Source organism: Podarcis cretensis, assembly GCF_951804945.1.
Source record: "Podarcis cretensis genome assembly, chromosome: 12".
Taxonomy (NCBI): Eukaryota; Metazoa; Chordata; class Lepidosauria; order Squamata; family Lacertidae; genus Podarcis; species Podarcis cretensis.
In genome coordinates this window covers 35,716,799-35,743,995 of record NC_137181.1, presented here as the reverse complement: position 1 = coordinate 35,743,995, position 27,197 = coordinate 35,716,799, and the positions used below count along the sequence as shown (strand labels likewise).

Sequence of the window (27,197 nt, the reverse complement as noted above, 5' to 3'; positions counted from 1 at the left end):
CGAAAACACAGGAGGATCTGGAAAATCAACAATTCAAGGGTCAGACTGGAACAGGAACGAATTTTGTGTAATTCTCATGCAGGTAAGAGATGTATTAATTTATTCTTAAGCATGAAAACGACACAATGGAATAATCCTGTGCCTTTAAAGTGTTAGTTGCACATCTTAGGTTAGAACTATGTGTTGCATTAAATGCGCTGCTGTCACAAGCGTGCATATAATTTTCTCCTCTGTAATATTTAGGGTGGCTTACTGGATACTTCTGGTGGCGAATGGAGAAATATAAAATGCCCTGTTCAGGTAAATTAGGAGGGAGATAGAAAGAAGTAAAAAAACCAGGAGTCTAAACAAACACACAGCAAAGTGAGGGCTTCAGACTGTCACTATTTTATGAGAGGGATCTGGGCACATACTGGGAACTGTACGTTTGCACAGTTAAAAGTGGATTAAATCACTGCCGCCCTGGTACAGCAAATCCACTTTAAAGTGGCCTGGAAACACACTGAAAAGTGTAGAATGAACAAATGCTGAACAGGAAGCCATATAAACACTCTGCTAGTGAATCAGGATGAACACTCATTGTTGCATAACCTGGCCATAAATAAATCTCAACAAATGCTCAACAAATACCAGATATAATCTAACCTCTGTGTAAGTTTTGTGCAAGCAAATCAGGATGAATGCTCAATAAATAACAAGCTTATCTAGATAAGCCCTGCATAAAAAATCTGGGACACTAAGACAAGTGTGAACAAACCTGACTTGGTCCATTGCATTATAAAGTCCAGCTCTTCCCTCCACAAACACTCCCTCTCTCATCTGAAAGAAACAGAATTGCCAAACATCTCATGCAACAATACTAACATGCCTCCGGTGCTATCATGTATATGCAACACCATAAGTGAAATTTTCTACCTAAGTTGGAAGTGGCCAAGTGATTGCCTGTAGATTGCTTGTTTCCCGCTTCCATTTTCTCTGACGTTCTCTGCCCATTCTTTGCACCGAGTAGGATATGCAAAGTGCTGCTTCTTGCAAAACCTTCTAAACAGGAAGTGGGAAGCAAGGATGCCACCCAACTGAAACATGGCATTCCTGCTATGCTTTTGGCCAACCCTGCACTGCAGTACTGGGTTACCCAAAAGGAGCACACATGAGTCAGTCTCTATTTCTCCTCTAGCTCACAGGGACCCCAACCAATCTGCAGATATCACCATAGGTTTTTTGTTGAATAAAAAAATGGTAGTGCTCCCCCCCCCCCCCCGTACTCAAGGGTACGCAGTATCGGCACCTTTTTTTCTAGAAGAAAACCACTGGTTACAGTCAACAAAAAAGAAACACAACTGCAAACAGCAACTAAAGAAGGGTGTTTGCAGGCTTTTTCAATGGTGTTTCAAATATACGCAATTTCACTTAAACGTGCAGAGTCTTGGAACATAACCCACGGATAAATTGGGAGTTGTCTGTATACATCTTGGCAAAGTACCGGTTTCTATGCCACACCCTGCTCATCTATTGCAAGAAACATAATAGGTAGTTCTCAGGTTCAAGTTAAGGGACATTTACCATTTACTATGTATTGTGAATTCCAAAAAGATGGTCGTGCAAGCACTTGCTGCCTGCCTGTAGTATTTGTGCATGCAGTAAAGTTCTGCCATATTCCATTAAAAAATGCCTGGTATAATCTTTGCTTTTGAAGCTAGATGTCCTGTACCTGTGTCTTCCTTTATACAACTATTTCTTCCTGTTGTTGACCCAGCTTTGTAAAAGTATTTGCTTTTGGGCAACGCTTTGACACTGTTATATTCAGTTTCATGGTGTGTTTTTTCACTTGCCATATAATATTAGAACAGTAACATTTATAGAACTGGAATAAATAGACTTTGCTAGTATCAGATGCCTTGCAGCAGATTTCCTACAACGTTCCATTAATATGAGGACAGCTATTGTTTCTGTTCTCTAGTGTTGCAAACATTATCCTTTAATTATATAAGATTCTGGCATAGGTTTGGTTTTTGGGGTGTGTGTTTTTTTAAGTGTTGTTTAAATTACCCTGCCAGATTTGACTTGATCATAAATTTGAAGTTTTGCAAAGCAGAATTTGGCAAACATCCAGGCTGATTGTTATTTCAGGATTTTTGTTTGTCTGTCTTGTTATGTTCAGTGAACTAATACAGTATAAACATATAAGCATGTTTTAAATAGCTGGCAACATAAGTGGCATTGTGACATCCCATGAGACCTGCCAATGTAAACCAATTAGAAATATATGCAAGCTAACTGTTAGGATATAAATGTAATAATAAATAAATAAACTCCCTGTCCTCCAAGGAGCTCAAGGTGGCACAAGTGAGTCTCCCCTTCCCCATTTTGTCGTCACAACAACCCTGTAAAGAAATAGGTTAGGCTGCAATATAGTGATTGGCCCAAGGTCTTTGGTCAGTTTCGTAAATGACTGGGGATTTAAACCCTGATAGCCCAGGTCCTAGTCCAACACACAAACCATATACAGTATACTACATCACTGGCATGATGTTAAAGATCTCAGTATTTGTTATGATAATTTTTCCATAAGCTTTGATGACATGTTTTCTGTAAACTAGCCATGATATGTGCTGCTTGTTTTGATCTTTCTTTTTATATTGTAGTGTTTTGCTGCTTTTATTGTACTGTGTTTTGCTGGGTTGGTGGGTATGTGATTCAGTTGTGAATTGCCTTGGAATTTAGAAAGTGATGGGTAGTCTATAAATATTTGCAGTAAAATAAAATGTGTGGTACAATCCTGCTTTGGATGTATCATTCAAACCATGGTTTGCTGATCTGGACATCAGTTAAAATGATGGCTTGACAAACTAGGAAGCGTTGTATAAAACCACGGAATGAGGAGTGTGTCATGTGGACACTATTACACAATATTGCATGTGTGAGCAGCAAGATGAGTCCACAATAAACTGCTGTATGGATATATGGCTCCCTATGTCGGAATATGGGGGAGATATGGCAACCTATGAGGGGGTTATTTTGCACAAAAGCTCAACAACTTTGGGCAAATCTAAAAAAATTGCTCCCCCCCAAAAAGCATGCATATTATGGAAGCATGCATAGAACTTACAACACAGTACTATGCATGTTTACTCAGAAGTACGTTCCTCTCTGTTTATGAGACTTACTCCTAGGTACACATGTTTAGGATTGCAGCCTTAGTCCCTATGCTACACCAGCTCTCGTTGCCAGCTGTTTTTAAAAGGGCAAAAATCCATTTTCACAGCCAGAAAAACAGCTTAACAGTGGACTGAAATTACAAGAAGAAACTAGATCTTCCAACCCTTTCCATCTATTGTCCAGCTAACCTTAAAATACTTGTAAATGTTTTGGAAGGAACTGGTTGAACTGCTTTCCTTTTCTGGAATACTAAATCCATTGATATTTTAATCAGCATTGTTGGCTAGTGGAATACTGTAAAGTAAACATTGCCCCTCTTCTGGAAATCTGAATTAACCCTCATAAGCATAGATGGACGTATCATATATTACAGTAAGCACCTCTGATTTGCTTTTAACTGTGGCCGGCCAAGGCTGTGTACCAGATATGTACACCACACATTTAAAGCACATTATTTCCCCTCAAGGATTCCAGGAACTGTAGTTTTTCCGTCACAGAGCTACAATTCCCAGCATCCTTAACAAACTATGGTTCCCAGGATTCTTTAGGGGAAGTAACGAATGGCATTCAGTTGCCTTTACTTGGAGTAAATCCTTTGAAATTAGTGGATCTAATTTAGTGGTGTTAATTGATTTCAGTGGGTCTACTTTGAGTAAAAAAAATAGTTGAAAACCTCCCCGTGTGTTTTAACTGTATGGGGTGTATGCAGCCTATGTCTCTGACTGACTCCGAAGCACTTGCTGTTTGGGTTCATGCCCTGCTTGCAGACTTTCCCTAGCTCTCTCTAAGTTTTTGAGCTCACTTAATTACTGAGGGATCACCATTACACTTTGACATGTTGAATTTTTGGCTTTGCCCTGCTGGTTCCTGGATCCTTGTGTTTTCTTTTTGTTGATTTTCAGATTGTTTATTTGAATTCTGTTTTGTTTTTTTTTTACATATTTTTGTTCAAAGGTCATTGAAGTTGCTTGATAACTCTCAGGTGGCTATCACCTGGAACTAGTGATCTGTTAATTTTTAATTTGTCAGTAATATCCAGAGGATAACTTCGCTTTAATTTCCTGTGTAAGCTCTCAACTTGTGGATGGCAAATAATGCTGGTAGGTTTCTTGAGTTGTGAGAAGGGACTGGAAGGTCTTCCCAATGAGTCTAGTTTGCTGGATCCAAATTTGCAGCTCAGTAACACAGGAAGAGGAACAGTTTGAAGATGAAAGTGAAATTTAAAAGTGTTTCTATATATATATATGATAGCAGGGGTGTAGCTACCAACTGTTTTACTTAAACAAATAATTAGCAAATTGTTTATCACATTGGGCCTTACTGCTATATAATTTTTTAAAAGGTAATTACTATACTACGGAAGTTTTAATTAACAGAAAATCAACTACCAGGAAAATATATGCATTGAAAAATGTTGTCCCTGAATTAATCAAAACACTTTGTAATAAATGTTGCAAATATAGCACCATGCTTGTGGTTAACACTTAGCTGGAATGAAATATTCAACACAGCAATAGAGAAATTAAAATAATAATTTATTTGTCATACAAATAAATGATAGGCACAGTGGTATATGGTTACCAAAGCTCTGCCCCCTCCAGCCCTGATGCCCAGCACTTATATTTCCTCAGCCCAGCCCCCTTGCTCCTCCTTTGGCTGCCTCTGTCCAATCAGCCTGGTTGAAATTCCTATTGGCTGTTTGCTAGAACCAATCATAAAAGATACACCCATTTCCTATTACCTTTTATGGGAGACAAAGAGCTGTATTTCCTTCTATCCATAAATGGCAGACAAGTAGCCATATATCTTACATTTGCCTCGACAAGGCACCTTAATTACCAGATCACCTTTTGCCCCTGTTGCCCCTGCATTCCAAACCAAATGGCTAAAACAAATGGCTCGTGGTATTAAATTCTATCTAAACAGAGATCTTGGGTTCACATTCTCACACACCATCAATAAAATAAGAATCTAACATAAGAATCTAACATTTCTTACTTTCTAAATCCTTTGCCTAATTACATTAAGCCAACAAATCTCATACATAACATAGATAGCTTTTAAGAAGAAAAGGCCTTTGCAAAGTAAAAAGGAACTCAGTAAAAAACAGCTTCAAAAGAAGCCTCTTCAGTTTACACCCCCAGCCAGCTGCTTTTCCCATTAGCTCTTCCCAAAATTTATTGCCCTTTAACTCTCTCAGTATACCTTAAACCTTAGGAAAATATGGCTAGAGTCTGATGGGAGGCACATGGTATTATTTTCTGTTAAACAATAAATCTTACTATTTACCAACTCTTAATTAGTGTTTTTACAGCTTGATTGTATTCTGTAATATGTAGGGTCAGTGTAACATTCCTCCCAGCCTGTAATTCCCTTTTACAACTTTGAGAAACTTGTCTCCTGCTACTGCTATAAATCAGGGGGCCCTTGTTCAGGAGAGCAGGAAGATAAACTACTGCCAAAGTACTTAGCCAGCTGGTTTCTGCCTGGCATGAAACATACAAACATTTGCAAATATATCTTTAAGCTCATTTTAAAATACAGGCCTTGATCAGATGCCTCACAAAAACTAAACAAACAGCTCCATCTTGATTCCCCAAACCTGCTCCTAGCAGAGCAGGCTGCAGAATGCCTTAAAACATATCTTTCAACATTTCTGCGATGAAAAACAGGGACGTCCTAAGGAAAAGCGGGACATTCCAGGGTCAAATCAGAAATCGGTACGGCTTCTGTAAATCAGGGACATCCCTGGAAAATAGGGACACTTGGAGGGTCTGCTAGGGGTGCCAGCCACAAAATGGCTGCCCTGGGGGCATGGCATAACAGAAAATGGCTGCCATGTTTAAAAGCACAGAAAGAGACACCACCACAAAATGGCATGGGCATGCCTATTATATTCTCCTATCCTCTGTTTGGAAGGTAGGGTGGGTGTTGAATAAAATGTGACTGTGCTTAAGGGATCTTTGTTCAACACAGGAAAAGCCAGGAATTGAAGAGGAAAAGCCGTCTCCTGTCCATTGCAGGTTTTTGAGGAGATATCTGCTGAGCATGATAGGAGGTACCAGTGGGTGTACTGGTTCCTAGTACTTCATTTCTTAATCACCCCAGACTCTCAGAGGGGTTGGGGGGAACCAGAGAACATTATTAGAAATTTAAATGGTGGCTTGACACTGAGTAAAGAGTGCTTGAAAGGGTGCATCGTGGACCTGGTTGAAGCACCGCCAACTGCCTGAGGGCGTTAACAGCATCTTGGAGGAGGGATCTTAAATTAGGGAAATAGTGCAAGGGGAAAGGATAAATGTGATTTTTATTCTTTGGTTTGTTTTGCGTATAGCAGTATGGTATAGTCTGAGCTGGATTTTTCTGTTGCTTAGAAGGTAGTTCATCAGCAGTACTTGAAAATTGATGGCATTCTCTTTGCACGACAAAGAAAAGAGGGAGCAGAGAAATCTGCTAGATGTGTTCCAAAATTATCTCTTTCCCAGTGTACTTTCATTAAATATAACTCTGTACTTCTTGACCCTGACTGGCTTCTGAAATTATTCACTATGAAGGTCTGGTTCTTTTTGCGATGGAAAAGCACTGAAGTTTTTTGTATCCTGTGTTGAAAAGCCCCAGCTGTTATGGCTGGAAAATTAAATAAGCAAGAGCAAGACTATATTACATAATTATCCAGTAGTGCATACACTAACACTAAACTGTTGCATTGAAACCTTTATTGCCAAATAAAAACGTTAGTTAAGCAGAAGTTTATGAAAGTTTGCACCTTTAGATACTGTACTGAAATACTATGGAGGCTGTTGTAAGATGATAAACTACTGTATAGATAAGGAGAGGTGAGTAATGAATGTTTAAAAAATAAACTACAGAAAACTGGCAGTAGAAATGTGTATGGTTTTTTTGTTTTGTTTTTTGCAAAAAATGCACATTACATGTATTCTATGGAAAATGAATAATTCCCCTTAATTTCTCTCTCTCTCTGTGTGTGTGTGTGTGTGTGTGTGAGAGAGAGAGAGAGAGAGAGAGAGGGGGGGGGTAGGTAGGGAGAGAGAGGTAGGGAGAGAGAGAGAAATGAGTTCCAACAAGGAGACACCCAGGTCAGGAGAAAAGTTACAGGCAAGTTGCAACTTTTCTGCTCCTGTGTCATATATTAAATTGAACCAGTAATGACTCATCCAATCCTTGCTAATCCTCCCTACTGTAAGATAGGTGCATGTAGAAAATTAATGAATAATCTTTTAAATCTTTAGGGCATTTTTGTGTAAGATCAGTTATATAAAAACTATTTTGGGTTAATATACCCTTGGTTATAATATATGACAAGTTTTAAAAAGTTCATATTGTACCAAAAGATTTAAATTAAAAATTGACTTTATTTTTTTTAAAGGCCACCCACCTTTCAGGGGGTTTTTTTGTATGAAAAACCAAAATCACTATCATTATGTGTTAAATAAATCCATGATGGGAGATGCCAGATGGTTCTTCTTGATGATTGATTTAGTAAGCCTATAATCATCTATTTTTTCCCCATTTTGAAAGATCCTAAGAAGAGATTTCATACATACAACTGTCAGCTGGTAGGGGAAGAGCCCCTGAGTGGCCAAAACCAAACATACAAAAAGATCAAAGGAAGGATGATTAATCACATGACTTTCCTGTTAATTTTTTTTTTTTAGTAAACATTAAAAAGTCTGGCACGGTTTCCATTGCTAAGAACAAGATGATCCTAAGAGTGTTCAGCAATAAACACCATTGCTACTGAACAATTATATGCTTTCAATTCAACTTTTAAGTACTCTTACAGCCATGTTCTACATATTGTTACAGCTCTGGCTCTGGGGTTACAGAGTTTGGGGGCGCAAAGGCACTCATAAGTGCTAGAATTAATGAATGGTATAATTTAGATAATATTTCCGGTATTGAAGGAAAGATACCAGGGCCTCACCTGGGATGGAAGTTGTTAAGAAGGACAAAGGGTACTGGAAGCAAGCTATTAATTAGCACATCATGATTTGCATATTATGTTTGTGCTTGTAGCTGAAATCTTAAATGAGCTTGAAATCCCTTTCCAGTTCCTCTGCAACTTGTTTTCTTAATACCTTGTGAGGTAAAGTGGTTCTCTTCTGTCCATTTACCATTGGTCTGGTCCCAAACCTGGAATAAGAATTAGTACTGCCAACTGAACTTCCTCCTCTTGCTTTCTCTTAAGGCACTTTGCATATATTATGGGAGCCAAATGCCTGTCCAATTACCGGCTTCCTGACATGTGCATGTTAGTTGCTGTTTATTTTATTGCATTTCTAACTTACCTTTCTTCCAAGGAACTCAAGGAAGCATAGAGGGGAAACTCTTGGCTCTTAAAATCAAAAAGTTGGCAGAACACCTTTTAAAGTGATCCCAAATGAGAACGAAAAGGAACACAACTTTGGCAAGCAAAGGCAAGCAGACAATAAGGAATTCAAAAAAGGGCTCAGAGAACATACGGATGAAAACATTACGACCAACAATAACAATCCCTTAAATATATTACAGTGGTACATACGCTTCAGGTTACATATGCTTTAGGTTACAGACTCTGCTAACCCAGAAATAGTACCTCGGGTTAAGAACTTTGCTTCAGGATGAGAACAGAAATCGCACAGCAGCAGCAGGAGGCCCCATTAGCTAAAGTGGTGCTTCAGGTTAAGAACGGACCTCCAGAACGAATTAAGTACTTAACCCGAGGTACCACTGTATTAGTAGGAGCCCAGCAGCAGAGGCAGTAGAATTAAAAGTGTGCTAAAGGAAGAAAAGGAGATTGCAGAGAAATAGAATTATTTGCATTTGTTTTCATTGTGGAAAACAGGGCAGAAGCCTGTGCCTGAACGGATGTATCTGGAAGGAAATCTGAAAGATTTAGGCAAATAGTGGTGAAGAGAGATGCCTTATTGATAACTCAAAACAAACAATTCACCAGGTCTAGATGGTATCTACCCACGAATTAGATCTGAATTTGACGATAAGTGAGATTAAGGAAAATATAAATTTCTTGGAGAATTGTTAGATTTTATTTAAATGAGTGGAGATAAGATCGCAAACAAGTGGGTAATTTGCTTGGAAATTTTTTTCGTAACAATGTAAGTGGGAGCGGGAGATGTGAGGGAGTCCAAAGAAATGATGAAATTATGTTATGATATAAGTAATGTTGTTTATTTATGCATTTGTATTCAAAAAAACTTTAATAAATATGTATTAAAAAAAAAATAGATGGTATCTACCCAACAGTTCTTAATTAACTCAGATGTAAAATTTTCGATCTTCTAACCAAGATATATAGAACTTGTTCCTGAGATTGACATCCATATTTGAATATCAGAAAGTGGTCAATGTAACACAAATTCTTCAAAAGAGATCTGGGAGAGGGGTGGGAATTCAGGAAATCACAGGCTACTTACATTAACAAGTGTTCTGGGGAAACTGGTTGGAACCATGATTAAATAAATTGCCAAGCCTATAGAAGAACAAGTATTGCCGAAGAACAGTGGAATGTCTTGTGTTCATGTCCTTGTGGGATTTCAGTAGGGATCTGGTTTGCCTCCATGATAACAGGAGGACTAGATAGGCTGACCCAATAGGGTTCTTCTTAGGTTCTTATGCATATGATAATCCCCTCTCCACCTTGTCCTCACACAAACCCTTTGGGTTAGGGTAAGGCTGAGGGATGGTGACAGGCACAAGGTCACCAGCAAGCTTGATGGCTGAGTGTGAATTTGAACCTGGGTTTCTGCAGCCCTGGTGTGACATTGTAACTACTGCATGACTTGTGTGTCTTCTTGGAGGTTTGCCTTGATCCGTCATTGCCACTGAAGGTCCAGGTGGCTTTGGTGGCAAGAAACATCTTCTACCAGCTACTGGTTGATCAGCTACAGCTGTTCCTGGCCAGGGATAATTTCCCTGCAGTGATTGACGTGCTGGCAATCTGAATTGATTAATGAGACAGTTCGATTTCTATGAATATTATGGCAAAGAGGGTCCAGGAGCCACAACTTGTGCAGAATGCAGCTACTCGGTTACTGAGTGGATTCGATTATCAAGACAGTCCTGAAAGTGCTGCATTGGCTGCCAGTGTTCCACTAGGTATTTGTGATGGCTTATAAAGCTAGAAATAGCTTGCATCTATAGATATTTAGAGACCTTCTTCCATACCAACCCGCCTCTTGAGTTAAGATAATGAGGAAGGCTTGTTAGTGGCTCCATATGGGAATGGCATCTGTTGTGCAGTAACCAGTGAAAGGGTCTTCTCTGCCATGGTACCCCAATTGTAGAATACCACCCTATTCCAACTGGTTTTACATCTACACTGTTAGGCTTCCCCCAGCAGCCTGAAACATAACTCTTAACCCAGGCACTTTATTTGGTTTTCTGTGGATTTGTTATTTGCTATCCTAGTTTCTATAATTTCTGCCCTGTGTGCATTTGTATTGTGGCAAAATATGCATACACACACACACACACACACACACATATGTGTGTGTTTCATTGTGTCCCATCCCAAAATATTTGGGAAGAAGGGTATGTTAGAAACACAAATGGATTGCTTGTAATTGACCAGTAAGGGTCAATTTAAGAAATCTCTGATCAGTCTCTTTCCTTCAATGATTTGTCTTCAGATTTTTCCTAGAGAGTTGCTGGCATGGTTAAAATGACACGCAGTGTATTCCGAGTCTTCTTGAACCTTAACAGTTTCAGATGTTGAGCAAGTCATATGTGCTAGATACCCTCATGCCATCAAGCTGAAATGGAATGAGTGGACAATATAGCTTTCGTTATCAAAGTGCCAACAACCCTAAATCTGCATGCAGTTATAAAACAATTGTATGAGGATGGTGTGTGCAGTCTATAACTTGATATGATAGTGCTGAGCTCTTGCATTTCAGAAATGAAAGAACAAGCCTTTGAGAAATATAATTTACATTGGGAAAGGCTAGGCGATAGCCTTTCCCACACATTTCAGACAACATGTCTTCACAGAATCATAGAATTGTAGAGATGGAGGGGATGAGGGTCATCTACTCTGCTCACCTGCATTGCAAGAATATTTTGACCAAATGTGGAGCTCGAACCCACAACCCTGAGATTAAGAGTCTACAGGCTTGCCTGTATCTTTGGGGTGACACTGCTTCTTTACCAAATAGCTGTATGTTGAAATCTGAAATTGTATTTACCCCTTTTGCTACCTGTTTGGGAAAGTGTGCTGTAGTGATCACTGGAGTTGAAAGCTCATTTTTTTGCCCATCGAATGGTGGCTGGGCTGGCAAATTGCTCTCTCTGAGAGGCAAACTACATGTCGTGGAGTTAGGCGGTGCCGAATTTGTATAAAGTGGGGGCATTGTTTCTGTGGCTGGGTCCCTGGAATTATCCGATGTATTCCAGTAATCCGAACTGAGCCTCATTATTCTGTGAAACGTGGGGCTGCGGACAGGGCACGGATGAGATTCGTCACTTGCATAGGCGTCCCGACCGGCGGGCACAAAGCAGCAGGCGATCGAAAGGACGGAGACCTTCACCTCCTCTGACCTCCGAGGAACTCGATTGTAGTCTTTATTGTCAATCAGTCGATGACGGCACCAACGAAATCCCGCCCCTCGAGCTTTATCTCGGACCGCGCGCCTGTCATCTCACACCTCAGCTCTCTTCGGCGCGGGGTTGCGGCACCCCTTGTGGAAAGGACTAAAAAGGCGGGACTTGTTGCATTCCCCGCCCTCCCGAAGAGCGTCTATTGGCGTCGTAGATGGCTGCGGCGTCGCGATTGGTTTTGCTTGTCGAGCCACTCAGAAATCGGATTCGCTGGGCGGTGCGGGCATCTGCCGTGCTCTGTGCCCCCCTCCGCGTCAAGGCAGCCAGCTAGTCAGTCAGTCAGTCTTTCTTTCTCCTTCCTGCACTTTTGATGCTCCTCCAAAGCGAGTAGCGTTTTGAGCGGCGAAGCGGGGCATCGCTCCCGCGAGGGGTGAGCGGCGTCGGAGAGGCGCTTGAGGGTGGACGACGGGTGAGCCTGGGCAGCGGGCGCTCGCTCGCGCTGAGGGAACTTTTGGTTTCCCCTCTTTCTTTCTTTCCTTCCTTTCTTCCCTTGTCCCCCGCCCCCGCCACGAAAAGAGGAAAGAAAAGAATTTGAACGTCGACTGGTTCTTTTTCCGTTGGAAAAGGAGCGTTGGAACGGTTGGAAGGAGCGGGCAGTTCAGTTAACGGCTCGTCGGCATGGAGTGCGGGGGGCTTCCTTTCTCCTCGCGAGGTCGCAGGTTTGAACCACTCCCCCCTCCTCCTCGAGGCAGACCCCCGCCCGCCCTCTTCGTCTCCTCTCCTTTCCCCTTTCTGTTTTTGGGAAAGGCAGGCAGGAGCGCGAGGGAGCTGGCCGCCGCCCTCTGGTCTCGACCTGAGGGGACAACGGGGGAAGCGCCGGCCACGGAGTGGGCGGCGGCGGGTCGCTGTGAGAAACGAGGGGGAGGCCGCTTGGCATCTGGCGCCCCTCCATCTTGCTCGGGACTGTGGGAGGCGGCGGGTATCCGTCCCGTGGCGGGGCGCGACGCCCGCTAGCTGCGGTCGGGGGGGGGGGGTTCGGCTGGGGATAGTTGGCTCTTCGCGCCTCCGGGGCTGTCCTCGGAGCTCTGTCTGCAATCCGCTCCTTTAATGACTCGAGAGGGAGCCCTATTAATACCAACGAGGCTGATCTCCGCGTAAACAAGCCGAGGATGGCGGGGCATGCCAGGGTCAACGTGCAGCTCCGCCGCCGCCGCCGCCTCCTTTTGCTCTGCACATTCCAGAGGGTGTTAGTTGTGCTCAGGCGAGAACAAAAAGGATTCTCGTGGCGCCTTGGAAGGCTGCCGGATAAAGTGGGGCTTTAGACCACGAGCACTTTGCACCGAAACACACCCTTTAAGGTGCCAGCCACAATACAGTACTCTTTTGTTGCTGTTGTTGCTGCTGCTGTCTTTTTTTGGCCGTTTCCACGCAGAGGCAACTGGGGGGGGGGGGGGGACCAGTGTCCTCAGAACTTCCAGAGCGGGTGGCTGAGTTAGTCTGTTGCAGCAAAAAACAATAACCCCAAACCCGACAGTCTTGTGGCACTTTGAAGACGGGCACATTTATTGTAGAATAAGCTTTTGCGGAAGAGAGCCCACTTCCTCTACTGCTTGAAGGGTTATCCTTAGCTGGCATATCTAAATGGGGTTGCAGAAGAAGAAGGGTGTGATCATCGAGGTAGTTTGACAGTGCTTTGCCCTCACAGAATCCATGCAGCCCCAAAGTAATGAGGTGGGTGTAGATTTGGTTGATGGTATCTTTGGTTATTAAGGAAAAAAATGAAAGAGTTTTAGTATATAGGCAGTGAAAGCTAGCTGGCACTGAGAACATCTTCATTCGAAAGTTAAATTGTCTGCAACTTGCTGTTTTGCTAAGGAGGCCTAACAAAAACTGTGGAAATAACCGTAAGGGTATTTTTCAAAGCCCAATTATTAATAAAGTGGATAACTGTATATGCATGCTGTAGAAATACGTTCTATCTACCTTGTAATGGAACAGCATTCAGTGACAGTAAGACACAAGTTGCACTGCTGCCATACCATCTATTTCATCACCATTAACAGACATTCTTGCTCTGACTGTCCCTATTGTTTTCACTAATATATTTGCTTTCATCTTATTTTGCTTTTAGGGGTCACTGCCGTGCATCTCAAAATCTTGCTATAAAAAGGAAAGTGTTTCTTTCCTGTCAGAACTTGACTTCTCAAATACTATTGGAAATTATGCTCAAGAACTCTTATTTTTATTTAAGTACTTAAAACTTTACATGCTGTTTGAAGATCATAACTTAAAATCTGATGTTGCTGTCTTCTGATTAGATAGGCTACCTTCCTGTAATCCTTTTATTACATTTAAATCTGCTTAAGTCTGTTGTGATTGAAGGTAGCTGTGGAGTTGAGATCATTTGTCTCAGTAGATTTTTTTTTCAATCTGCTTAACAGGTTCAGGCACATATTTAGTGTTGCAATTTTTAAACCTCTAACACAAACCTTTAAACCTCTGATGCAGAAATTAGTGTTCTTTTTTGTCTCCTTGTGCAATCTTGAAAATACGAATGCTTGCCCTGTGAATGCATTGTAGGGAATTTACACATCAAAAATGCAAATTGTTAATGCAGGCATGGGGGTTTCTGCATTAAAATTTATATTGACTATGCAGATGAAATATATTTTGACACTCATTAAAAGGGTAGAGTGGACAGACAGAATATAGTTATTTTAATGGCTGCTTGTTTTGGCACCCAAACTGCATATTCACTTGACATGCAGTCCAGTCACACACAGAAAATGAAACAGCATTTATGGAGTACATTTCATTGAAGTAGATTTCACTATGATGTTGGCTATTTGCCTAATAGTAACTGATCATGGTAGCCCTCTTATATACAAGGGCTTACTATAAATGGACCCTTTGAAGTTGTTATTTTTTTCACTGCCAGTGCAGTATTCCTTACAGAGAATAAGCTTATATAGAATAAGCTTGACTATATTTTACAGTTACATGGGTAGCTCCTGCTTATCTGTTGCCTCTGGTACATATATTCCCACTGTGCAGTGGAGGAATTACTAATTACATTCCACCTTTTTTCCAAAGTGCTTGGGAGTGATGTGCATCAGGGATTGCCAGCATGGTGCCCACAGGCACCAATATGCCTATCCATCAGTGCCCCCCAATATACATAGTTATCCCTCTCCCATTTTGTCCACCAAGTTCAGTGGGAGAGAATTATTTCTTGTAGCTTTGTTGATGAGCCATCGTTTAAAGCTGGGTCTCCCTGTCCTTACCATGGCACCCACATTATTGTACCATGCAATTTAAAAATAATAATAAACAACACTTGAGAGAATGCCCTCAGAGTCTTTGGGAATGGAATGCCTTTACAGTCCTCATAGTAACCAAGTATGTTTTTAAAGATCATGGCACAATGTAAGGTAGGTCATATGAGACACCCCAGGGAATAAATATCCCCCAATCCTGATGTAATTACTAAAATTCCTCATGTAATTACTAAAATTAAAACCTTTTTTTTAGTGGCAAAAGGACCTATAGAGTCTCCAATTGCCACCAGCTGCAAAGTCAAAAGCACCAAAACTATTCTAGAAACAAAATATTGTATAGATGCATCTACAAATGTGCCCATAGTATCACTGGAAACTCCAACACCACCACTTATCATCACATAATTGCACAGATGTAATGCCCAACATTAGTAGCACCCATCAGCATAGGGTGCTTGTTGTACAAATGCTATTATAATTGTGCCTTGCCAAGTCCACTTGGTCTCATGCACAGCGCACAAACATACTGTCTGGAAGTGTCCAGATTGCCTCCCTTGTCAGAAGCCACCATGGTTTAATGGGCAGGTGGGCAGCAACTGACCTTTGTAGTTACCAAGTCCTAGAAATTTAATAAATAATAATAACAACAACTGACATTTGTAGTCAACAAGCTTTCTGAGTCATTCGCTCAAACTGGGGTTGAAATTGTCAAATGGAGCCAGCAACAGGAAAGGGTTGCAGCAGCTATAAACAACACCTTTGCCATGGAAAAAGCCACAGCCAGAGAGAAGGAAGGAGCTCCTAACTGCAAGAGATAGCTAGATATGTAGGTCAGTGGGTAGGTGGATTTATGAAAGCTATAGTTCCCTTTCAGAAGTCTGCTGTGGGACCACTGATCACAAAGAATGTTTTGCAAAAGAAAAATCATTTGGACTGTATTCAGTTGGAAGGAATAGTATTTTATTGCTAAATTGTTTTTTAAAACTTTTTTCCTGACTGTATGGCTTGGCAGGGAAAAGTGTGAGAAGAAATTCTTAGGCTTTTGCATTGTGTGTGTGTGTGGGGCACACTTTCACTTTTTTTCTAGAACTGTAGCCCTATGCGTTTGTTGTGCTAAAAGAAATTATTTTCTGTATACAGTACTTATTTGAAAGTCATCCCATGAAACCAGTAGGGTTTAGTCCTGAATAGACCTGCATAGGACTAGAAATTCTGTCTCCGGCTCCACCCACCACTATCCCTGCCAACAGATTTTCCTAAGGGAATGTTGCTTTTTAAAGAAAAAAATTAGCCACGCCTGTGAAACACCATCAAGGGCTGGTGCTAGAGAAGAATCCCTAGGGAGCTTAGCATCCCTCTTAAAATTTATGTTCCCCTACCAGTGTGTCCCTGTTCTGCCTTCTCTTTTCCCTCTATCTCTTGTCCCCAGCAGCCTCTTCCAGAGCAAGGATGTTGCTACTGTAGTGGTTATTTTTATTCTTCTACTTGGTTTAGGATTTGAGAGTGATCCTATCTTTGCCCAATAGGCATAATGCAGTCCTGTAATCTCTTTATTCACTGTAGTATGTGAAGACAGTTCTTAATGCATCCCCAAAACCCATTAGTGTCCTATGTATTTCACTGGAGTGTGTCTAAATAGTTTGTAATGTTTATTGCTGCAAACTTTATGATGCCACACAAGAGACCCAAGTTAAACAATATTTGTACAACTCTTGCAACTCTTACTATAGCTGATCTTGAAATAGCTACTGTCCTACTGTTTCTGTTCTCTGTCCTCCAGAGTTATCTTCCTACTGACACCAGCTCACGGAGGATGAGGCCTGCTATCATTTTACTGCTTGTAAAACTAACAATATACGTTAAAGCAGTGACTTTGGCTGTATTTATACAGATTATTTTGTTTGTTTTGAACACAGTTTGATTTCTTTTATTGGTACTGAAAGTTGACTCTTTAAAAGAAACATTTGACAATGGCATATATAATATATGTGGTTTATTTTCCTTCTCTGTGTTTTTGTGCATTAAAACAAAATAAAATTGCTTTCAGGAAGACTCACCAGGGAGATTTAAATACCGCACAGGAGAACTTTGCAGGGTTGCTTTTGGAAAACAGACCATAATGTTGCTGTAATTAGTTTGCTTGGCTCTACATTCATACCTCAGGTTGAAGTAGCTTCAGGTTGAGCATTTTCGGGTTGTGCTCCGCAGCGACCCGGAAGTAACGTAGCGCGTTACTTCCGGGTTTCGCTGCTTGTGCATGCGCAGACGCTCAAAATGACGTCACGTTCATGTGCAGAAGCAGCGAATCGTGACCCGCAGACGTGGGTTGCATTCATTTCAAGATGCGAACGGGGCTCCGGAACGGATCCTGTTCGCATCCAGAGGTTCTACTGTATATTGCAGTCTTCAGTCATGCTTTGATCCTGCACTGAATTTTTATTCTTCATGAAAAGAACATACAGGTTTTGCTAATTCAGTATAGTCTTAAATACACAACCAGAATATTACATGCAAGTTTTTTGCTCTATATTTATTATCTTAAAGCTTTAATCAGCTATTGTATTTAGTATTTTACATGCATGCCACAAATAATCCTTTAGTTATCAGTGACATTTTTTTTCTATGTAAGACTCAAAATGATGTCATTTTTGGAGTTTGTATTCAAGAATTTTATTATGCATAGATCTCACAATTACTACTGGGAAGATCAGAATTAAAGGAACAAACTTTAAATATTATAATTAAATTAACACTAAAGTCAGTTGTCAAACATTTGCTCTGCTAGAAGTAATCTACATTCTATTCAAAGCAGAAATGTAAATAAAACTATATAAACATTATAAAGCTGTGTAAGAACATTTAATCTCTGTAGTGCATGGCAGCACATTTTATTGATATTTTAAATATTTAATGTGGACAAAAACAGATTTGACATACAAGATTCTGGTACCATATATTTGTGAGCTTTTGCCTTCACATAATATTGTATTCCTGGTGGCTCAGTTAAATGCTAGGGTTTGCTTTGCCAATTACATTTGCATAGTTGTTTCTGTTCTACTTCTCTTAAGTATGTACTAGTAAGGTCTTGTACAAACATACACGTATGCGTGAAGGTTTCCTCAATGATGCCAAACTACACTGTGAGCCATGTGTATATATTAATGTAATGTTCACTGGTGTTGGTGTACTATCCATAACTCATTTTAAAATTGTGGACGAAGAGCAGATGTAATAACGATTTCCTTAAGTTCTTGTAATGCATTATAGCTTTCAAAAGCATGTGATGCATATTTTCATTGTTTTTCTGTAGGAGGCTAATGTTTAATACCCTATTTAAAATTAAAAGTTTCTTTAAAAGTGCCTATATTGATGCATTTCTATTTGTGGAGGACTAGACCAATCCTATTTTCCCCTCCTGTAGCTGTTGAAGCTTAAGTTGGAGTGCATCCTGTGTGGTTGACCTGAGAGAAACTACTCTGCCCGATTACCTTTAAAAGCCAGAAGCAAGCTTCTTGCATTTTCTAGCTGGCATAGGGCTGTGTTGCAGAAACCTTGAGTATGGCGCAAGCTGACTGCCCTGTCATTTCTTTCCACTTCTTTGCACGGCATTCCTGTGTTCTGTATAAGGATTTCCCTCCTGTGTTGAAATAGAAGCACTGATAGCACTAGGACCAATCAGGGCCGGATTTAGGTTTGATGAGGCCCTAAGCTACTGAAGGTAATGGGGCCTATATGTCCAGCTGTCCTTTGTCAACAACAAATTGTCACTGTTTTTTGTGTTGAATATATGCTATATGGTAATTTATGGACCTAGTAGGTAACCAAGGCCATTTCAAAGTAATTGTTGGACTGAAACACAATTGGAAATGTACATCCAGGTTGTTTTTTCCTTTAAATTTTTTGGGGGGCCCAAGAGAGTGGGGCTCTAAGCTATAGCTTGTTTAGCTTATACGTAAATCCAGCACTGGGACCAATCTGAGTGCATGGGACAATGAGGTATTTGGCCTTCTAAATCCTGAGCTCAGTTCTGTTCTGTTATTTCTTCATGACAAGTTTGTAAGTGACTGACAAACGTATGATGAATGTTATTGTCTTGCAAATGACCAAGTAGAGAATATTTCCATTTTACTTTCAGATTCACAAATGATGAAAGTTACAATTCGGTACACGTGTATTTGGATGTAAACCCCATTTAACTCAGTAGGTCTTTTAAGTTGACATGTATAGGTTTGCATTGGAGCACAGCTACATTTGGCCAAGTAGTTTACTAAGACTTTTTCTGGGTGAATAAGTTGTGAATCTGGATGGTTCAATTTACTTCTAATTTCTCTCATGGATAATTTGCCCTTCCTAAGCCATGTTCCTCACAAAATATAGTTCTGATCTTTGCCTAATTGCCTAATGGTGCTTCAGAGTCCATTAGGAATACAGATAGTTATAGTCATAAGTGAAAATTGAATCAATAGAAAAACCTTTCAAACTAGAAGTATGAAGGAAATAGGCTTGATAATTCTTGAAAATGTATGCTGTAAATTGTACAAAATGACAGGGTGCTGACCACACCCAACTTCTGCTTTTTGTTCTTGAATCAGCATTCTTAGGAGCTGTTTTATAAACAAGCCCTTTGTATGCCTCTGAAATGTGGTAACATTTAGATTATAAGGCTGTTTTGCAAGCATATGAAGCAGTTGGCTTTCATATGTTTTCTTTGACTGTCAGTCACTATTTTAATGACAATAAAATGATAATTCTTGTGCTCTGTGATGTGCAGTTTGTGAGAGCACTGTAGAGTATTAAATCAGGGTGGAGTTGGAATAGGTTTTCTGAAACTGTTACATGTTTGCTCATAGTTCAAGAATGTATGTGGTAAGATTCAAATCTCCGAAAAATGTCTCTTCAGTTTTGTGTTGCACCCTTTGAAAATTATCAGTTTTCCTTTTTATACTAGTCATATTGTTTTTCTTACAATATTCAACAGTTGGTGAGAATCTTTACATAATTTCATAGTAATATTTAATATGTAAAACAGTTCTTCAAGATGAAGGTGAAAAGCTTTTCTCCCCTGCAGTATTCACTATCCTTATTACATTTAGCAAACTTCTAACCTAGTTAGGAGAATTATTGCCTATTTGCTGGCCAGTTTGAAACAATAGAACTGTTTTGGGAACTAAGCAGAGGTTATATGTCTCTTTCTTTTTCTTAAACCCTTCTTTTTCCACTGTTGCACCTCACTATCACCTATGTAGTCTTCTGTAAGACTGTTGGTGATTTACTTCTCCCAAGAATCATGGAAGACTGCAAGTGGTCTTAAATTACTCTTTCGAAATAAACTTTACTATAAAGATTCAAATGACTGAAACATTCACGCAGCGCTTAAACTATAGAACTTGCTGCTACAGGAGGCAGTGATGGCCACCAACTTAGATGGCATTAAAAGAGTGTTGGACAAGTTCATGGAAAAAACCATCAATGGCTTCTAGCCATGATGGCAATGCTATGCCCCCACAGCTTGAAGCAGTAACATTTCCAAATACTAGGTACTGGAGACTGCAGGAGGGAAGAATACTCTTGTGCTCAGACTCTGCTTGAAAGTTGCCCTTAGGCATCTGGTTGGCAAGTGTGAAAACAGGATGCTGGAGTAGATGGACTATTTAGAAATTATTTCCTAAGTGTATAAAGATGTCTGGAATAAACTCTAGGAGCATAAAAGCAGTAGTCTCAGTAGGCTAAGGCTCCTGTCGTCTTGTTGTTTTTGAATAATAAATGGGTGGTAATTATTACTATAGATTTATTCTGTGTTCCAAATATTAATATGGTATAGTCAGCTTAGTGTGAGAAAACAGCCAAACATTAACTGAAACTGTGACAAGTAAACAGATTAACTGTCTACCAGCAAATACAGCATAAAGTTGTTTGATATAGGCTTAGGTAGATAAAATAAGCTATCACATATCACTATGTTTTTTAAATTTAAAAAGTTGACCTTTTCAATAAAAATATCACTTGGTTTCAATCTGCATGTAGTAGTCTGACTTGAAGCAACTAAAACCATGCTGTTTTGTAACTTCCTGCTGTTGGCACCGAATGGATGTTTGCTTCTGCACTGTATGAACTTCATTTTAATTGTGGATTGTTCATAAATAATTCATCTGATAAAATTAATAGTGCAATTTAACATTATAATGAAAGACAAGGCCTTTCACTTTATCTTGTTATATGTCTTGCATCGGTACCAAATTAATGTAACATTTCAAAGTAAGTAAGTATTTTTTAAAAAAATATGTATCTCAGATAAATTTCAGTGGAGTTATATTGGAGAGTCTCAGCTTGATCTTTCATCAATATTTGTTAATCTGTTCACATTTGTTACAGTTTCTACTATTAAGCAAACCAGACTTCTTTGATATAGAATAATCAGTTTGCTATTGTTAGCATTTCTGAGGAACCAAGAATGTTTGCCTTCAAATTTGGTTGGCTTATCTTCAGTTTCACAGCAGAGCCTATAGAGTGCTGTGGAACTATTTTTTGTGTATGTCTACTTTATATATTTCAAAAACAGCGCAATGGAGTGGATTTGATTTGGCTTGACTTTATAAGGAATGATAAATGTGGAAAAGAAAAGTATTTTGGCTGACACACAGCTGTTACAATTGTAAATTGATAGATGACAAATCATATAATATAAATGAACATGCAAATGATTTTTTTCAGCATGATTCCATGCATGAGATTATATATATCATTATTTAACATGGTGCTGCATTGGTCTAGTTTAAATAAATAATAGGAAAAGCTATGGAGTAATTCAGAAAAAATAGTACCATAAATACACTAAAACTTTAGTATTGCCGAGCATATCAGCAGGGATAAGCAATTTCCTGTTCACATTCAGGACTTCCTATGGAGGTAAAGTCTGTGTGACTACCTAATAACATGTACATGAAAATTGATTAGTTCTATTTTTCTCTCCTAATTGCTATAGATCTGAACTTGTGAAATTGACCAAAAGTAGTATGTTGACATCACAATTGCACAACAAAAGCATTCTGCTTTAAATAATACTCTGTTATTTTCTTGAAAAGGTCTTGGTTGGATGACTCATACTCTTTATAAACCACATTATAATGAGCTACTTGGAGAGACACATTTTCTCTTTCCTTCATCTTTTGACAAAGGGATGTGCATTATGGCTTTTTAAGTTGCTTTGAGCCTTTGTAACTATATACCAGAAGAAGAATAGGAATGTATAGAACATTCCAAGAAGCTACTAGATAAGGCTGAAATAGTTTCAGTTCTCATATTTATTAAACACCATTTTCCATAATAGAAAAAGCATTCTAAAGAGTATTTAGTGTTCCTGAATGAGTCACATTTCTCTGCAGTTATAAATATACTCCAGACAAGAGTTCTTGGTTTCTTGTGCTTTCCTGAACAACTCAGAGCTAATGCATCTTAGGCTTCTGGAAATTCATGCTGTCATTTCTCCTTTCCCCCCTCCCTCCCCCGACTCTGCAACTAGAATAATTTGAACAAATGGACCCCGATTAGTTAGATACTTTTGTTGTTTGTTGCTATTTGGTGCTATGAATTTTATATTTTTCATGAACTGGGGTTGGGACTTATGGGAAAAGTTAAGAAAGCAGCCTGTAAAGTCATCAGGCATGACTCTTGGGGTCAGTTGATGTCCATGTCCAGATCTCCTACAAAGTTGATTCTGAGTCTGGTTTTATTTATTTCTTCAGTATTCCTAAAGCTCACATTTTCATTTACTGTCTAAGATATTATCTGTGTTTGTACAAAGTAAAAAGGCCTTAATCAAGTGGCCTTCATTGCTCTTTACGTGCCTCTCCACTGAATCTAACAACCTGATGTCAAGGTTTCCTATGCAACCAAAGACAGCAAAGAGGAAAGTGTTAGGTTGTTTCTTCAGACAAATTCTATTGCTGTGGCTGTCTTCAGTTCTAAGGGAAACAATATATATTCCACCTTCCAGATTTCATTACATGCCTTCATGAAAATAAAGTTAGCCAAGAAGTAGTACTTAGATGAATGATTATGCATGTTGAGTGCCCTGGGGCTGCTTATACTCCATATGTTTTAAGTATATTCCCTCACCAAAAAGTCATAAGAACTGTAGTTTACCTCACAGGGAGCTACAATTCCCAGCACCCATAACAAGCTATAGTTCCCAAGTTTCTTGTGGGGGACAGTGCTTTAAATATATGGAGTGTGTTGTACCTTAAACTCAGCACTAAAATGTTTGGTTGAACTGGGTTCCAAAAGCTTTAACAGAGGTAATTGTTTGGTAATTGTACTTTACACTACACATCTTCTTCGAATCTTACGGGCTTCCCCCCACTACCGGTAATTTCTGTTAAGTAATTTCATACATGTGGACATTATATGGCTATAAATCTGTGTTTTTCCCATGTAACCAGTGATACTGAGAATCCTAGCTTGTCCTTTTGTGGATAGAAATAAAAAAATGGTGGCAGTCTTCCCTATCTGTCAACATAATTGAAAATGTATTGTGTGAAATCTGGTGTGCTGATACTTGGCTACTCTTGCTAGTTTGAGGGGCAGAGTTGATGGTGTCTCATGACTCCCCTTCCAAAAAAAGATTCTGGAAAAATATTGAAATGAAAATATTACACCACTAATTCTACTTCAGCAGACTTACATTTGAGAGGAATATATTCATTTCCATATCTTAGCATATAGAAGTTGAGACATGCTTTCATATACATCCAAAGGTTTCAGAGAAGATGTGTATAGTCTGAACATCTGCTGGTCTTCAGTAAAATATAGGTTTCCCCCTCTTCTTAACACTCCAGCGTTTAAGATAAAAAAGGAGTTGCATAGCTATGGAAACGGTTGCATCAAAAGGCTATATATCTACTCCTTAGTGATTCCACTTTTGCAGAAAACAAGTGTACTGCATAATAGTTAAACTTTTTGCTCCAAATCTTAAGGCTGAAGATTACAGAACAGATGTTGGAAGATGTTGGCAGTGGACAAAGGGATCGTAGAAGAATGGTTATCGGAATACAAGGTAATATATGGTTCCCAAAAATAAATGTTCATTTTCAAGAATTAAATGCTAGCAATTATCCATAGTAGTAGAGCCAGTATAGTGTAGAGCAGAGATCCCAAACCTTTTGGATATTGTGGACACATTAGCTATTTTGAAAGTCTTATAGAATCCTTCACAGAATGGCATCATGGGGGTCATACCTATCAGAAACCCAAGACCTTGTCAGCACTTAATACCTATGCTCAGAGATCTTTACAGGTTGTCAATCTGGGTACAGGGCCAGGTTCAAGATGTTACTCATAGTACAGTATATAATGCCCTTAACAACTTCAGACTAGTTACTTACAATATCATCTTACCCCATATATGTCCACTCGACTACTTTGACCTGCGGAACTGTAACTGTTATAGGTGCCACATAATACCCGTTCTGCATTCATAAGAAATCAATATTTTAATGTGGCAGCACTTACATTTTGGATCTCCTAGCCTATTGATACCAGGCAGGCACCCTCACTGTACTCTTTTTAGCTCCTGCTAAAAATATTTTTTGTTTAGACAAGCCTACCCAGATAATGTGGCATGTTTATGTGTGGTTTGATTGTTTTTAGTTTATTGCTGATTTCCCGTCCCCCCCCCTCATTTTTTTCAAATGTTTATATAATAGTTTTAACTTCTTTCTACCAATACTTTTGTTGTTTTATTCTCTTTGTAGACCACTTTTGTACCTCAATCAAGTGGCATATAAAGTTTCTGAAACAGATAAATAAAATCTCTCCTATCTAATTTACGCTTCTTTGCAGCATTACCATTCATACTTTCTTTTTGTCCCATATCACCACCAAAAGGCATACATGCACCCTTTCTTGCAAGAACATTGTCCTTCAAACACTCCCTCTATTCCCCATTTTCTACTTTCCCCTTTTTTCTATGTATATGAATGGCTACCTTTACATAAGTTTAGGTGCCAGGCAAAACGTTTCTCTTTAACCAGGTCTTTGGCTTGGACTGATTAAAATTCTGTCCCCTTTTAAATGAGTTTGTGGGAGGGAGGTTATTGGTCTGTTTGTTTTATTACCAGTATATATTTTGTGTCCTCATTTTGTATTTTCATGTTGTGAACTGCCCTATGATCTTCAGCTGAAGGGTGGTATACAAATTTAATAAATAATTTTTTTATGAGGTACATTTGCCCCCAAGAAAAATACAGCCTGAAAAAATAGGATGAATACTTCATATGAAGAAGGGGAAATAAATATCTTAATTGCAAATAAACTTATATATTGGCTTACTGTGTCATAAAATGTTTTGTGTTAGACAGTGCCAGAAGCATCTATACCAAGCTATGCTAAAAATCTGAAAGACAAGAGTTCTCTGGTTTCATCTCTTTATAAAGTTATTCAGGATCCACAAAGTGAGGTAGGTAAATGTGTACAGAATTATAACTGGGGTTGGGAGAACAGTTGAGAATAAATGGTGCATGCTGTTTCACTGCAGCACTAAGTTCTTAAGAAGTGGGCAGGGTGAGCAGAAGTAAGAACAACACAGAGCACTAAACATTGTCCTCTTCTTTATGAGACCCTGCTTTAAACCTCTTGTTTTGACTTTCTGTAGATACTACCTTTGTATATTTCAACTTTTCTGTGGCGCTGCTAAGACTGGAAATCTGATTTTAAAGAGTACCCTTTTCAGCTGAGAGCCAAACTAGATATGAAATTAAATGTATCAATAATTAGATAATTATTGGAATTTTGGGAGAGAGTTTTAACTGTTTTCTTTCCCTGCTGCATTTCTGATCAAAGACAGAAATTCACAGTGTGCCTATTTCTCTCTTCTGTGGTGATGAAAGAGCAGCTCCGATTGAGTATGGCATAAGGGGAGAATGGGGCATACTAATTTGACATTTACAATACAATACTGTTTCTTTTAAGAATTGATAAATTTTGCTTCTTTAAAAAGTGTAGAAATGCATACTGATGTGTTAATCCACTAACAAAATATTTAATGTTTGATTTTGTTTCAGCTGCTAGAACCAGTCTGTCATCAGCTGTTTGAATTTTATCGTAGTGGTGAGGAACTTCTGCTTCAGTTCACACTGCAGTTTCTTCCAGAACTGATATGGTGCTATCTTGCTGTTTCTGCCAGTAAGGACCTACAAAGCAGTGGCTGCATAGAAGCACTTCTCTTAGGAGTTTATAACTTGGTTTGTATTCACACTTGAGAAATTAATTATTCTCTCTTGGGATAAAGTGCAAATTACAGTGTAATGTCCCGGGGGCCTCTTAACCAGTTAGATCTAAATCTCTGTGACACACTGCTATTAGCAGAAATGATCGTGTGGTTTTGTCAGAAAACAAGCCAAAAATCTGGAATATTAACTTGCTCTGGTTTGGTATTCTCTGTATTGACATTAGTTGGATTTAGCAATTGTATTCTGTAGCTTTAGCATAGTGGGATAAGGAAGCTGTTTTAAAACAGTTGAGCTATGTGGCATTCATCAGTAGGCATTCTTCATATCACATGTTTACCTTCTAAGCTCATTGTGATAGTAGTAGGATAACTCCTCCCTGGAGCGTCCCTCTGACTAAATATTTGGGAGAGTTGCATGATAAAATGGGCTGTGTATTATTCTAAAAGGAAAACAGGGTTGGAAGTAGGTTCCCTGCTTCCTTCTATAGTCTCTCTCCACCCATCCCTCAGTATCTCCTGATGTGGTATGTGAGATATTGGTGGGAAAATGAGTGGGGGGTTGCTGCAGCAGGAAGCAATCCAAAGTACATCTGATATTGGAGTGGGGGAAGAAAGTATGTGGAGGATCTGCTCTTTGCTGTAGAATTCCCAACACTCTTTTCTTCTGTTTGAAAGTGAAAGACATTGGGAGGAAGGGCAAAGTGGGTGGGTGAGAGAGACTACAAAGCATTGTCTTGCTTTCTATTACAAGATAGTGGAGCAACAGATTAACAATGTGCCTTTCCTAAACTTTCCTTGGCTCTACTCTGTGTCTTTGGAGGGGGTGGGAGAGACAAACATGGTCTGTATTCTGGGAAGGCATTTCCATTTCTGTACTCTGGTTAATATGCATAAGCATACTAATGAAAAGAATGTGATTAGCTGATACAGTTAATGGCTATCTACCTGAATTTATAACCATGGTACAGTGGTGCCTCGCA

At 39.4% G+C, this 27,197-nt stretch overlaps 1 protein-coding gene across 10 annotated transcripts in view; it reads left to right on the top strand.

The window, feature by feature from the left end:
• Positions 1–27,197, top strand: part of HYCC1 (hyccin PI4KA lipid kinase complex subunit 1) — a 45,362-nt gene continuing 18,165 nt past the window's right edge. For 4 of the 10 annotated variants that reach the window (XR_013832206.1, XM_079947912.1, XM_079947913.1 and 1 more), the window contains exons 1-4: positions 12,046–12,184; positions 23,966–24,045; positions 25,345–25,446; positions 26,051–26,230. Coding sequence is in view for 9 of the 10 variants with exons in the window: in XM_079947912.1 (XP_079804038.1) it covers positions 23,995–24,045; positions 25,345–25,446; positions 26,051–26,230 (333 nt within the window). In the remaining variant the exon portion in view is untranslated. Of the gene's footprint in view, positions 83–11,273; positions 12,185–12,282; positions 12,435–12,764; positions 13,447–19,139; positions 19,253–23,965; positions 24,046–25,344; positions 25,447–26,050; positions 26,231–27,197 lie in introns of those variants that run through there. The other 6 variants (XM_079947919.1, XM_079947916.1, XM_079947915.1 and 3 more) reach the window with 6 other exon arrangements.